General features: G+C 41.8%; 1 protein-coding gene across 7 annotated transcripts in view; it reads right to left on the bottom strand.

Moving 5' to 3' along the window:
• Window positions 1-13,238, bottom strand: part of BMAL1 (basic helix-loop-helix ARNT like 1) — a 68,294-nt gene that overhangs the window by 21,853 nt on the left and 33,203 nt on the right. For 2 of the 7 annotated variants that reach the window (XM_075567157.1, XM_075567162.1), the window contains exons 2-8: window positions 12,486-12,744; window positions 10,706-10,834; window positions 8,864-9,011; window positions 3,696-3,716; window positions 2,130-2,168; window positions 1,559-1,600; window positions 321-478 (exon numbers count right to left, since the gene is read on the bottom strand). In XM_075567157.1, the coding sequence (XP_075423272.1) occupies window positions 321-478; window positions 1,559-1,600; window positions 2,130-2,168; window positions 3,696-3,716; window positions 8,864-9,003 (400 nt within the window). In that variant the 5' untranslated portion in view covers window positions 9,004-9,011; window positions 10,706-10,834; window positions 12,486-12,744. Of the gene's footprint in view, window positions 1-320; window positions 479-1,558; window positions 1,601-1,934; window positions 1,957-2,009; window positions 2,068-2,129; window positions 2,169-3,695; window positions 3,717-8,863; window positions 9,012-10,306; window positions 10,387-10,705; window positions 10,835-12,485; window positions 12,745-13,238 lie in introns of those variants that run through there. The other 5 variants (XM_075567158.1, XM_075567159.1, XM_075567161.1 and 2 more) reach the window with 5 other exon arrangements.

Below are 13,238 nucleotides of genomic sequence, written 5' to 3'. Positions count from 1 at the left end.
ACTTCCTAATAATGTGCTCAACATTTATTATTGTGCTCCTTGGACATTTCCTCGAGTATCTTTTGAACAGCGTAATAAAAAAAATAAAAATAATCACGCATAGAACGACTGCAATTAAAAAGCCAAATAACGAAGAATACCAAATTCCTATCCCCAACCTGAACGAAATGGATCTGGCTACAAAAGAGTGCCCATAATGCTTAAAACTTTCCAGTAGCGCCATAGCAAAGATGGACTAACAAAGCTCCTCACGTTTCGCGACAGGACGTCGCTTTGCCTTACTCTGACATATAATCATCCTTGCCCTTTAGAAATCTCACCTCGTAATGTTTTCATATGCTGGACGGCCATCCGCAGCACTGTGAGTTTATCCAGCTTCCTAGACATGGCGTTGCACGTTGGAACTAATGATGCCAATTCGTCAATGAAGCTGTTCATTTTATCCCTGCGTCTTTTTTCAATCTGGCTGTGGGCCTCCCTTATATAAAGAACATGGAAACCACATATTAAAACGGAAGGGTGGTGTGTTGGCAATAGGAAAATACTGCAAATATGAGAACCATGAACAATTGGTCATATTTACAGTTAAGTTGCTAAAAAAAAGTTTTTAGCTCTGCAGTCTTTTTTTTTTATAAACAACTTACAAAATGTACGTACATACATATATACATACATAATTATTTAAGTTTTGGTGGGTGAAAAGGTGACTAAAAATCCTCCACCGTATAGCATATAAAAATATTACTTGTGAGCACATTCACATGTCTTAGACAGGTCTGCAACCCAGCTTTTCGCCATTATCACCTAGCATACAGTGCTTCCACTGCAGCAAGAGATTCTGGGAAATTACATGGAAAAGGGCACACCTTGCCACCTTTTGTCTCAAGACCACATTACATGGAAAACCCTTATTGGATACACACACACACACACACACACACACACACACACACACACACACACACACACACACACACAAAAAGAATGGGACTACAAACATGCATATACATATTTATTTCTTAAAAAAGCAGGAACACCAAATGGTACAATAAATGTGTCTTTACTAGCTCAACATTTCGGCTTCCGTTAAAGGCTCCATTGGGAAGCTGAAATGTTGAGCTAATAAAAACACATGTATTGTACTTTTTGGTGTGCCGGCTTTTTTTTTTTTGTTTTTTTATATACCTTTCTACCAAGTACAGTTTAGTAAATATGCAAAAACTCTTCCCCCCCAAAAAATTATCTTTTAGATTATTACTGTTATTGTGTGCCCTGACTCCTTTACTCTGTATGTATGTATGAATGTATGAATGACTGCATGACCCATTTTAATCCAGAATTAATGAAATTATCCAAAAAATGTACAAGCCCACCTAGAAAGTATGTGATCTGCAAAAGAAGCTGAAATATGCAAAGGGGTGCCAAGCTTTAGAACCCTTCCGTGTATCTGGGCTAGTGTGTTTTAGCTCTATTCTACATCCCAGAGCAGGATGTAAATATACTTTTTATAAATCTAAAACACACACACACTTAAAATTGCACATGCACCAAAACTTACCGTGCATTTTTAATCCTGCCCTGCTGGTCTGTGTATTCCAGTCTGAAAATAAGAATACTTTTGTTTTATTTTCCTTTGGCCGTAATAATACATGAAGTATTTTATCAATAAGAGAGAAAGGTGAAGAATAGTTGAAAGGCAAGAAGTTTAATATATCGTCGTTGTAGTAGAGGTAAAAGTCATTAACTACACTCTTGAGTACTGAGAAAAAGGCGATTAATTGTTCTTTGATAGGAAAAATTCTGTATTTAAAAAAGGAAGGTATTTTGATATGGCAAGTTCTGAAGATTAGGTGTCTTTAATGAGATTTTCAATAGAAATATCAAGAAATTCCATTTAGTGAGTTTTTGCCAAAAATGCACTTAATGAGTTTTACCTCTACGACGACGATATATATTTTTTTATTTCGTTTTTAAAGTTAGGGAGCGTCCGTCACAGTATCTCCTACAACCTTTTTGTTTTCTGGTCATGGTATACATCAGCCGATTCGGTGTATATAGAATAAGACCCTAAAAAGGAAGGTAAAGTCGGTATTACAATTAAAAAACGTCAACAATTCCATATCTCTTACATGCCATGTGGGTCATCTTTGTCTGTATCCATCCCTTCACTAAGAAGGAAAAAAACAAAACATTATTTAGTCCCAATTGAAATGGCTTACAGCTAAAATACCTCGTTACTCCTAGCTGAAATACCTTTCATCAGGGGTGGCCAACTCAAACCCTCAAAGGCCACAAAACAGGTCAGATTTACAGCTTCAGCACAGGTGGCTCAATAAGAGGATCAGTCATTATGAGCCACCTGTGCTGAAGCAGGGATATCCTTAAAACCTGACCAGTTGGTGGCCCTTGAGGACTGGTGTTGGCCAACCCTGCCTTACGTCATGACACTGTCATAACAATAGTGTACGGAAATGCAGTATGGCAACCAGGAGGTTAACCAGCAAAGTGTGAGGGGCTTATTATTTTGAGTTAGTGCGTGATTTAAGAAAAGCCAACACACACACACACACTTTCTCATTCCACGGCTTAATTAAGTAAATCCCTGTTGGTTTGGGTTTGAGCGTCTGTAAATACAGGATATATGTGTATATGTTGTAAGGGCAGACAACCATGGGATAGCCTGGTGGAGAGTGACATGACATGATCTAAGATTTTAGTACAGATCAAAGAGGCGTTGGGTATTCAGATTCAGGTTTGAGGCTCACAAATTAGATTAATTCTGGGAATACTACTGTGTGTGAAACTCAGTGTCTCCTCCCCTCAACCCCCTGGGAGAACCTATTACAATTAAAAAGGAATAGTAAGAGCTTGCACTCCCAGTACTCGCTTTACTGGGATATGGAATTGCACTGCACCAAATAATGTCGGGGGATCTAATCCCGAAGTAGATCCCGTTATGAAGTACATTCAAAAGTAGAGAGGCAACAGGCACTCACACCCCGAGTTTCAAACCCCGATGACAGTCTCAGCTGGGATCGAAACACGTAGGGTTATGTAACCGCAATAAAGACCCCTTTTTTCTTCAATTTATGCGTGCCTACTACCTCTCTACTTTAGAACCTATTACAAGACATCTGTTCACAAGGCTGCGTTTGTCAAGGTGTTGGTTTTCGGGTTTTGTTCCCTTTTATTTAATAAACTATCTTGTCTTCTTTAACTGCATGTTATTTAGTAATTTCTGTATAAGCACTGTAACTACTGTATTCGTGTGTTACATTAAATACAAAAATGTAAACAGAAAATCTACCTTTGACAGGATATCCTTATTCTCGAACACGTTTTACTACCCCGTTTTGTTAAATTGGGACATTTATTTCTTCAAACAAGGGGACCACGGACTTCTTGTGGCGAAGTGCTTAAGAATAGATTACCCCTAAACGTGTTCCTTGTGGTGGCAGCAGAATTAGGGTATTGGGGAATTTTGGGGTGGAGCAGCCTCATGTTCGTGCCCTGCTGGGATACGTACTTGATACTTTTAGGCAACTTCAGTAAGTTGTGGTCAGATCAAGTTGACTTTAAAAGGTAAGTACATCACATAGATTTGGAGACACGGCTAATATTTCAATTGCCACTAATTGTGCACAAGTATATGCAGTGGAGGTATACACAGACACAAATACAACAAAAATACTTACTCAAAAGAAAAGCCATCGAGCCTGAAAGAAAGAAAAAAGTTATATTGTAAATGTGGGCGCAAAAGCAATATTCTATATTTTATTGCACTTTTTGATTGATATTCCATTACAGGTGGGTGCAAATCATTTTCGGCCAATCACATTAAGGGAGAAGGAAAGCTGGCCTGAGATCACAGGACTGGAGGTGAAAACACAAGCTTGAGAATCCAGGACCCAACACCCCAGCAGAGAGGGGGAAGAAGAGACAGAGCAAAACCTCGCAGATAGAACCAATGCGGAGGAAGAGCGCCCGATGGCCCCGTCATTAGCGTTGTGTATTGATTCGAAGGAAAAATCTGGTCAGGTGACAGCCGTGCGCGATGCCGCAATCACGCCGGGAGTAGCGGTGCCACATTCATGCAGCAGCTGAGCTGAGGCGCAGTATCGGGCATTTCCCCACCTCGCCAACACCGGAGGAGATCACCGCCGGTCACTTGACTGCCCCACGTGACGCTGCAGTCACGAAAGGGTTGGCGGTGCTACGTTGCATCATTGCCACTGAGGACTTCACACCAGGCTATTCACCCTCCTCAAACCGTGAGTTACACAGCAACCATTGGTGCCCAGAGCTGGGCCAGTTGCTATTTGATATTTATGGTTTAGGAAGACCTACACTTACACTATGCAACGGTTATTTTATCTATTCTGACGCACCTGACAGGATATACATGTGTATCCAAATCTACTTTGTGTATTGATTCATTCGAGCGTTAGATGTTAAACCCTTTTTCCAGCAGCATGAACGTTTGGGGAAAAAATGCATACCTGGATGGTTCTGTGAGTAAATACAGAAATCCTGCAATGTTTCAGAGGTCATATCCTACTAAAAAAACTGGCACGCGTGACGTTTGTTCGTAAATAAAACCATGGAAATATGGTTACCACAGAAATGGAAAAAGAACTCACTGTAAAATTATAGTAAAGATAATTTCCTTACATTTAAATGCAACTAAAATGTCAACTACAAGATGTCTTCGTACTGGTAATAACCAGACTGACGGAAAGGGGCCCAGGGACCAGCATAATAAAGGTTAAGCCCGGTTCCCTTGCCCCTGCCCGTCTTTTCTTGGGTCTCGTGGTGCCACCAGACCCCAGAGCGATATGCCAACAGACCCTGTTTTTATACGCCCGGTAGCTGCTTTGCATACTCTGTAAATGTAATGCTTTATTCCTGTGTGTGTTAACTATACCTAAGAATAAAAATGTGCTTGTGCATGCATAAGGCCTCGTCCATAGTGCAAGATACGGAGTGAGCTACATAGCTACAAACAAACGTGTGTATAGCAAAGCGCCTGGCCATAGTGAACGCGAGCTTGCACATGAGATACAAGGATACCAAAAGCAGGAGAGACACATTTGTTTGCTATTGCAGCGAGACAGCCAATGAAAATTTAGTAAGCTATTCTGCCTGGAAACTGTTCAAATTACTTTTTGTCAGTGGAGTTGTGCTTGCTGTGAGAATATGGACAAAACTATTGAAAATTGAATTTCTGAGGTTTACAAACGTGAACCTTTAATTCATACCAGGACAGAAATATCAATGATAATTTATGGAGAGAAATTTCTGATGCATTACTTGTATATAATTGTTAGATTTTTTTGTCATGTACAATGCATCTCATTTTATTACATTTTTATTTTTTTCAAGGCAGTGTATATATAAAAGTTTGCAGAATACTTCTGTAAATTGCATGGCATTATGCATTTTATTATTTGCTAAAGGCGTGTTCTCATGCATGACACTTCCTTGACACGCCCCTCCGCGTCTTGACCGCGCCAATCCCCTCGCTAGCTTTCCAAAAACCGACACTCCACACATAGCTGGAGAGGAAAGCTCGCTCGAGGCAAGGAGCACTGTAGCGCTCGCTTTCACTATGGGCAAAGCCTTAAAGCATAGCCAAGGTCTCTGGACATGCAGGGCTCAGAAACCCTTTTCTGAAGCCCGCATGTTTGGAGAACTGGCTATTGTATTGTATGTCTTTATTTATATAGCGCCATTAATGTACATAGCGCTTCACAGTAGGAATACGCGGAGAAAACAAATAAATAACAGATAATATAAATAACAGGTCATGGGAATAAGTGCTTCAGACATAAAAGTAACATTAAGGAAGAGGAGTCCCTGCTCCGAAGAGCTTACAATCTAATTGGTGGGGAGGACATACAGTGCTATTCATATGCTTCTTTAAGCAAGTGTGTCTTAAGGTGGGTCTTAAAGGTGGATAGAGTGGGTGCTAGTCGGGTATTGAGGGGAAGGGCATTCCAGAGGTGTGGGGCAGTCAGTGAAAAAGGTTTAAGACGGGAGAGGGCTTTAGATACAAAGGGGGTAGAAAGAAGACATCCTTGAGAAGAACGCAAGAGTTGGGATGGCGCATAGTGAGAAATTAGGGCTGAGATGTAAGGAGGGGCAGAAGAGTGTAAAGCTTTAAAAGTGAGGAGGAGAATTGAGTGTGAGATCCGGGATTTGATCGGAAGACACGAGAGGGATTTCAGGAGGGGAGACGCGGAGACAGATTTAGGAAAGAGCAGAGCGATTCTGGCAGCAGCGTTAAGGATAGATTGTAAGGGAGACAGGTGAGAGGCAGGAAGGCCGGACAGCAGGAGGTTACAGTAATCAAGACGGGAGAGAATGAGGGCCTGAGTCAGAGTTTTAGCAGTCGAGTAACAGAGGAAAGGGCGTATCTTTGTTATATTGCGGAAGAAAAAGCGACAAGTTTTAGAAACTTTTTGAATGTGAGAGGAGAATGTGAGAGAGGAGTGTCCAGGAGCGGAGCACTGGCTGGGGGGCCACCCCCCCCCGAAACTCGGAGCATTTGTCTGTTCCCCCAGACATCGCAACGCCAAGCCCAGCTGGGGATATTTTGCCGGCCAGGAAGCCGTTGCCGAGCCCCACCTCCAGCTCTGATTGGGCCATGTAGGCGAGCCCTCGTATCCCGATTGGATCCGTGCAGCATCTGCACTGTGATTGGTTGCCACCCCGTCTACCTATGGCAGTTGGGAATCTATGCAAGTGGAACCCAATCAGGTCTGGGTCTGATTGTAGTGTGGAGGTGAACAAAGCGGGGTGTTCCAAGGCTGTGCCCGAGACACCTAAAAAAAAAAAAAAAAAGGGACTGGGAGCTTATCCGAACGGGAGATTCAAAAGTACTTCTGTGCTTGGGGACTCCAAGTCGCCGGAGAAGCAGAGAGCAAGACTTAAGCTGAAGATTCGAAAATGCTCAGCTGCGTATTGCACCAGAGAGGTCTCGACGGTCTCTACCCCCACTGGAGTGGAAGCAAACGCTGGGTAAGCCTTGGAAGTGGGCATGGCACCTAGGAGTCATCCCCTCCCGCCTCCCCCCTACCCCCCTACATTCCCTGTTTTGGGGACTGTAAGCTCTGTTTGTGATTTTGTGCTGTGCGTGCTGGCTCTGCCCAGAATAAATACTCTTTATTAAACTGCTTTGTCCTGTGTGGTTCCTTGTTCCTGGTGTAAAGTTCTAGTCTCCAGTGACAAACATTTAAAAAAAAGTGCTGGTGGGTAAAAAACAAAAAAAGTGACCCAAACCCTCCACCATACAGTGTTCAGTAAATCAAAATACCACTGGTGTTGCATTTGTATGTCTCAGACAGGTCTGCAACCCATTATCGCTTTGCAAACTGGTGATACTGTTTTAAATCTATTACGTGTGTATAAACCTGAACTTTGTACACGATATCAATGATTTCAATACTATAGTTGTGGATGCCATTTTCTGACTCAACATCCTCAGATCCAGATGGTAAATGGTCAGATAAACAGTTACAGAGCTTCAGACAATGGCATTTATCCATCAATGTAAAGTATGTAGCCGGTAAACCGTTTCCTCATTTAAACCGCTGTGTACCGTTTGGAGCAATACAGATTTTCCTGGTCAAAAACCTTAGATGTTGCTGTATTTGTTCTAAAAGCTTTTTTTGGTGGGGGAATGAATATGTAAAACAGAGACCAACATGTGGAAGAATGTTTTGTCAGAAGTTATTTATTTAGATTTTTGCCCTGGGCAGCATGTTTAATCAATTGTGGCAATACACAGATCTGAATTATCCAACAAGTCAACCAATAGTTGAAAGTACTGAAACAGAAACTGGTGACCTACTGTAATTAAACCATATCCTGGGAAAGCAGAGGAAAAGAGAGCATATAAAATCGATATAATCCATCAATAGTCATCTCTAAATACACACAGATCTAGGATATTTGGTCGCAGCGGTGTCACCAAGACCAAATGACCGCTGATGCTTAGTCGCAAGTCACATCGCCGCCGGCCACTTCGCCACTAATGCGAGTCCCTAACCCTTATCCTAAAAAACCCCAATACCAACGCTACCCCAACCACTAAAACCCCTAAAGTTAATCCCCTACCCTAACCACTAAAACCCCTAAAGTTAAACCCCGACCCTATCCACTAAAACCCCTAAAGTTAATCCCCGATCCTAACCACTAAAACCCCTAAAGTTAATCCCCTATCCTAACCACTGAAACCCCTAAAGTTAATCCCCTATCCTAACCACTAAAACCCCTAAAGTTAAACCGGTACCCTAACCACTAAAACCCCTAAAGTTAATCCCCTATCCTAACCACTAAAACCCCTAAAGTTAAACCCCTATCCTAACCACTAAAACCCCTAAAGTTAAACCCCTATCCTAACCACTAAAACCCCTAAAGTTAAACCCCTACCCTAACCACTAAAACCCCTAAAGTTAACCCCCTAACCCAACCGCTAAAACCTCATACCTGATCATAGAAGCGGGCGGCGGCTCAGTATCCAGCGGCAGAGGGTGCGTCTGCAGCTGGATCCCTTTAGGCCGCGCTCATGGTGGTGGCATCGCTACATGTGCGCCCTTGCACTTACGGGACTCTTACCTGATTTTCTATTGTAGTTCCTCAAGTGCCTGCTGCCCCTAGCGGTCCTGTAGCGTGTCGACGCTGGCCCGACAAGTACATTTGTGATTTCGGGCTGCAGTCGCGTGACGTCAGCACATTGCTGACCATGAGCGCGGCCTTAGAGAGTTGTCACGGCAACACGGCCACAAGCAAATGTCCCATTCCAACACACACACACACACATGTAGATGCTGAGGATAAAATGAATACAACACATACTTACTGATAATCGGTTAGGCTCCCTTTTCTTTTCCTATTACATTCCATCCCACCTGTGCCAAGGGAACTAGATATGAGGTCAGTGGGACCTGGTGACATGAAATCACTAATAGTAGAAGAAATGTCCATTCTTTGGTCAGCCATTGGAGCATCTGAAAATAACCAGTAGGAGAATATCGCGTCCAAGTAGATCAGAACTATTTATAAGATGTAATTAGTCGTGGGGGGAAAAAAAGGGCCCATCTGCTATGGTTATAAAATCAATACAGATTGATTACTGTTATAGAACAGCGGGGGATCCATTAAAACAGTGTGCTCTGATGAATAGATATTTAATGACTTTTTAAGATCTGGATCTCCTGAAGTCAAGGCATGCTCTATGTAAGACGATATGGAAGAGTCACTAAACTAATTGTTGATGTATTATATACTCATGCTTGACAGTAAGGTAGAAGTGATACCTTTGCTGGCTAACTAATGATTAAAAAGAGTGTAAGCTTTCACGATCACTCGGACACCTTCTTTAAGCTAAAAACGTGGTTCTGAAAGCTTGCCCTCTTTTTTTTAAATAATTAGTTAGCCAATAAATATATCCCTTGTACCTTACTTTCATTATCTCTAGTCTTGAGGCTAACATGGTATTATCCTCTATCTATAGCAAAGTGTGTAACTTTATTGGATGAAAAATACGGAAGAGGAAAGCGGGAACAAAAGTAGTTTCACAGAGGAAAACAACCTGTATGTCTTGCCAAAATAATAGGTATATAAATAGAGGAAACAGGATTGAAGTAGGTGTAACCCTCCCTGCCCAGCTCCCTAGGGAGGTTCCAGAGGTAGTTGTGTGTGTGACATCAGCAACGATTCACCTTGTTGTTGTGGTCGGCTGGGTTATGGAAAAGGTGGGCGCATAAAGTTTTAATAGTACAACTTCCCATGCTTGGGAATACTGCAGTCACGTTACATTTAGATTGACATGGTTGTACTTTATTTCATCCATAATGCTATTATTCTTGATAGACTTTTCCCCCTAGTGACCCCTCTGAACACTCATGGGAGGTGCATTTACGTGTTACTGTACTGACTTCATTTTGTGGACCAGGCCTCCTTTTAAGTAACATCCTATGGGCCCACTTTACTGCGGGCCTCTGCCGAAATCCTGGCTTATTCTTTGTACGTTACTATTGATAGCAAGCCCTGTTCTGGAACTGCCACTTCCTCAGGGGTGATGAGTACTGTAGATGAGGATCCGCTTGTATGGCTGATCCTCTGACATGTTGAGACATTATCTGCTTTGCCCACAATGGCATATATGCATTCTCCCTCTGGGACATGCTTCTTTCTTATGACCATGCAATAGAATCCGAACTTATACGGTACTGTCCCCAACTCGAACACAATAAAACGGGGGCCTAACCTGTACTATAAACTGTGGGAATATATCCCCTACCTTTACTCCCCGAGGCTCTGTTCTTCCTCTCATGCTGGAACCTATCCTTGAAGATCTCTCTTTATCATCCACATGCTTGCCTATAATGTAAACCCATAAGGGAGAGGGAAGGGGGAGGGAGATTTACATAGGGCTCTATTTACAAATGATTTTTAAGTCAGATTACATTTATTTTTGGAACAGTGGAGTACAATGTTTCAAGTCCATATCGAACCTTTGGTCAGGTGAACGGTTGAATCTAGACCTGAAACATTGTAAGTAGAGCGCTACTTCAAATTTTGAGGGAATCTGGTCTTTATTTATATGAAAAATATTAAGAAATTGCACATCATACGGAATGTGAATCTGAATACAATGCAACACAAAATGACATTGTGGCTTCATGGCTAATTGTCTTACCTGAAAGATGCCGTCTTGGAGAAGTAGGAGCCACCTGGCTAAAACAATCCTCTTGGAGGCTAGAAGACCCAGTCACCTTCTAACCATGTTCATGCCCTCATCTGCGGTCAAACTATTCCTAGATTTGTACTGTGAAAACAGAACGACCACCCTGATTTATAAAGTCAATCACAAGGTCAACATAATTTTTGTTTTATATATCTATATCTATGCACAAAACCACAAAAAATAATATAGTGGAATTAATACTAAGTTCAGGTGAGATTCATCTGTCCCTATAAAGTTGTTGTTCAAATTCCAAGGGCCCCACACAAGATCCTTACAGTTGATAAGGCTCAAGTATAGGAACAAAGCACAAAAACTAGGGAAGAGAAAGAAAACCAACAGTGTACACTACATGGTCTTATGGATGAAAAAATAGTGTACTATGAGATGCACACACACACACACATTTGTAAATTACCCTGCAAATAATGCCCAGTGTGGTAGATAAGGGAGAAGTCTCCCAGGGTATATGGTGGGTAGAGCACCTAAAACAAGTAGTACAACACAGCGTGATACTGCTAAAAAAGGTTATATTGTGCAATTAAAATTAAACACACAGGATTTCTGCAAACACTAGCATGTACTGGGAACCGCCCAGCATGGTCTTTCTCTGTGATTGTAGTCAGCTTGCTGGTGTTGTTCCAACTCTGAACGCTGATACCACGTATGGGATGTTCTCAGTCTCCATCCCGTATCATCTGGTGACGTCAGTGGGAAGTGTCTGACTCAGGTGTATAGTCTGTTCTGTGTGCAGTATGTGAACCAGGCAGCCCAGGGAATTAACCCTTCTGGTTTCGCTAGGTAGCTTCTTCAGAGGTAATCATCAGCGAGCTGTCAGTATCACGCTATGTTGTACTCCTTGTTTTAGGAGCTCTACCCACCATGTCCACAGAGACTTCTTCCTTATGATCTACCACCCTGGGCATTATGGCAGGGTAACTCACAAATGTGAGTGTGCAATTTATAGTGCACTATTTTTTGATCCCACCATACAACCATCTACACTATGTTGTCCGTCCCCCCCCACCCCCTTATTATTTGTGCTTAGAGGTCCAATACTTTACATATATAACCATGAGGAAGGACCCTGAGAGGACCGAAATGTTGGTTTCTGTACTTTGGATGATAAAGATCACATTTTGACATTAAGCCGTGCAGAGCTGTGTGTATTTCATCGGAGTCTGGTCGAGTGTCTATCTATCTATCTATGTCTGTATATCAGATACTATATTTAGTCTATGACATAGCAAGGGAGAAATTAAAATGGCAGAGGGCCAGACATAGCAGAAGAAGAAATGACCATCATTGGAGAAAGATGGTGCGCGACTGGTTTCCAAGAAAAATTAAGATCGGAGGGTGCAATCAGAAAATTTGTTTGGGCAATGTGAAAGAGAAGCTTGCAACCGCAGTTAGTTGTAGAACAGGATGAGGGAGCGGGATACATTATATGTAAAAAAATCAATGAAAGGGAAGATATAGAGTAGTAATGCTAATACCAAATGAAAAGATCGTTCTTTGAATCTTCAAACATTATACTCCCATAGATATGAGTAAAACAAGCATGCCACACTAAGAATCAGGTGTATGGAGCTTTTCTAAGATGATATCTTGGATCGAGCGCTGTGTGGGTTTACTTAAAATAGAAGAGAGGGAGAAACCATAGCGCAGACTATCTGATCGCAGTTTAATGGAATATTAGTTTAAAAAAAAAAAACCCTCCAAAATGCGCACTTACAATTACTGCAATAAAACAGGGCACATAGAATGTGCTCCACAGTAATGGAGCGACGGTGATCTCACCGGCCCTCTTGCGTGGGTCAAATGAACACTGATGCCGGGATGGTGCCGCTTCCTATTGCGGCCTCTTGGAAACAGCAACTCTACTCGGCGGGGTTCTCTCTGCTCTGACCGAGTGTAACGGCCTCCACTCTCCTCCTGGATTCAACGCGTTTCGTTTGATAAGACAAACTTCGTCAGGAATCCAACCGCAGTACCTGGAAGATCATTGAGGAGACCCATTGATTACTTACTTCCCATTATGAAAGCAGGTGCTGTGGAAATTAGTTTAGTTTTCATATTTTAGGATAAAGTTACCATCTATAAATTGGAGGTGTGGAAGTAGAACTACAAATGGCACAAGACAAATGATGGAACACCTCGTTGAGAATGAGAACACTAAATATATAAAACAAACAAAAAAAACCCTTCAAAACAAACCGAAATCAAAAGTTCAGTTTGATGAACATATATAAACATCTTATCATCACCAAACCTTAGATATGCCGCATTCAACATTCCATATTCATCATTTGCACATACAGGAGGTCCAATAGACATTTTATCAAGAGGAATTTTAACACTGGTATTAATATCAAGGAAGGGTCATGATTTAATAAAACAATTGAGTAAAATAACAAATAAAAACTTACATATAAGGATATATAAGTCCAGTAGAGCAGTGCAGGGGCAACAGTCCAGGTGGAATCCT

The sequence above is a fragment of the Ascaphus truei genome, chromosome 12 (assembly GCF_040206685.1).
Source record: "Ascaphus truei isolate aAscTru1 chromosome 12, aAscTru1.hap1, whole genome shotgun sequence".
Lineage (NCBI taxonomy): Eukaryota > Metazoa > Chordata > Amphibia > Anura > Ascaphidae > Ascaphus > Ascaphus truei.
The sequence above is the reverse complement of the archived record's forward strand: the minus strand, read 5'-3'. Positions and strand labels throughout refer to the sequence as shown.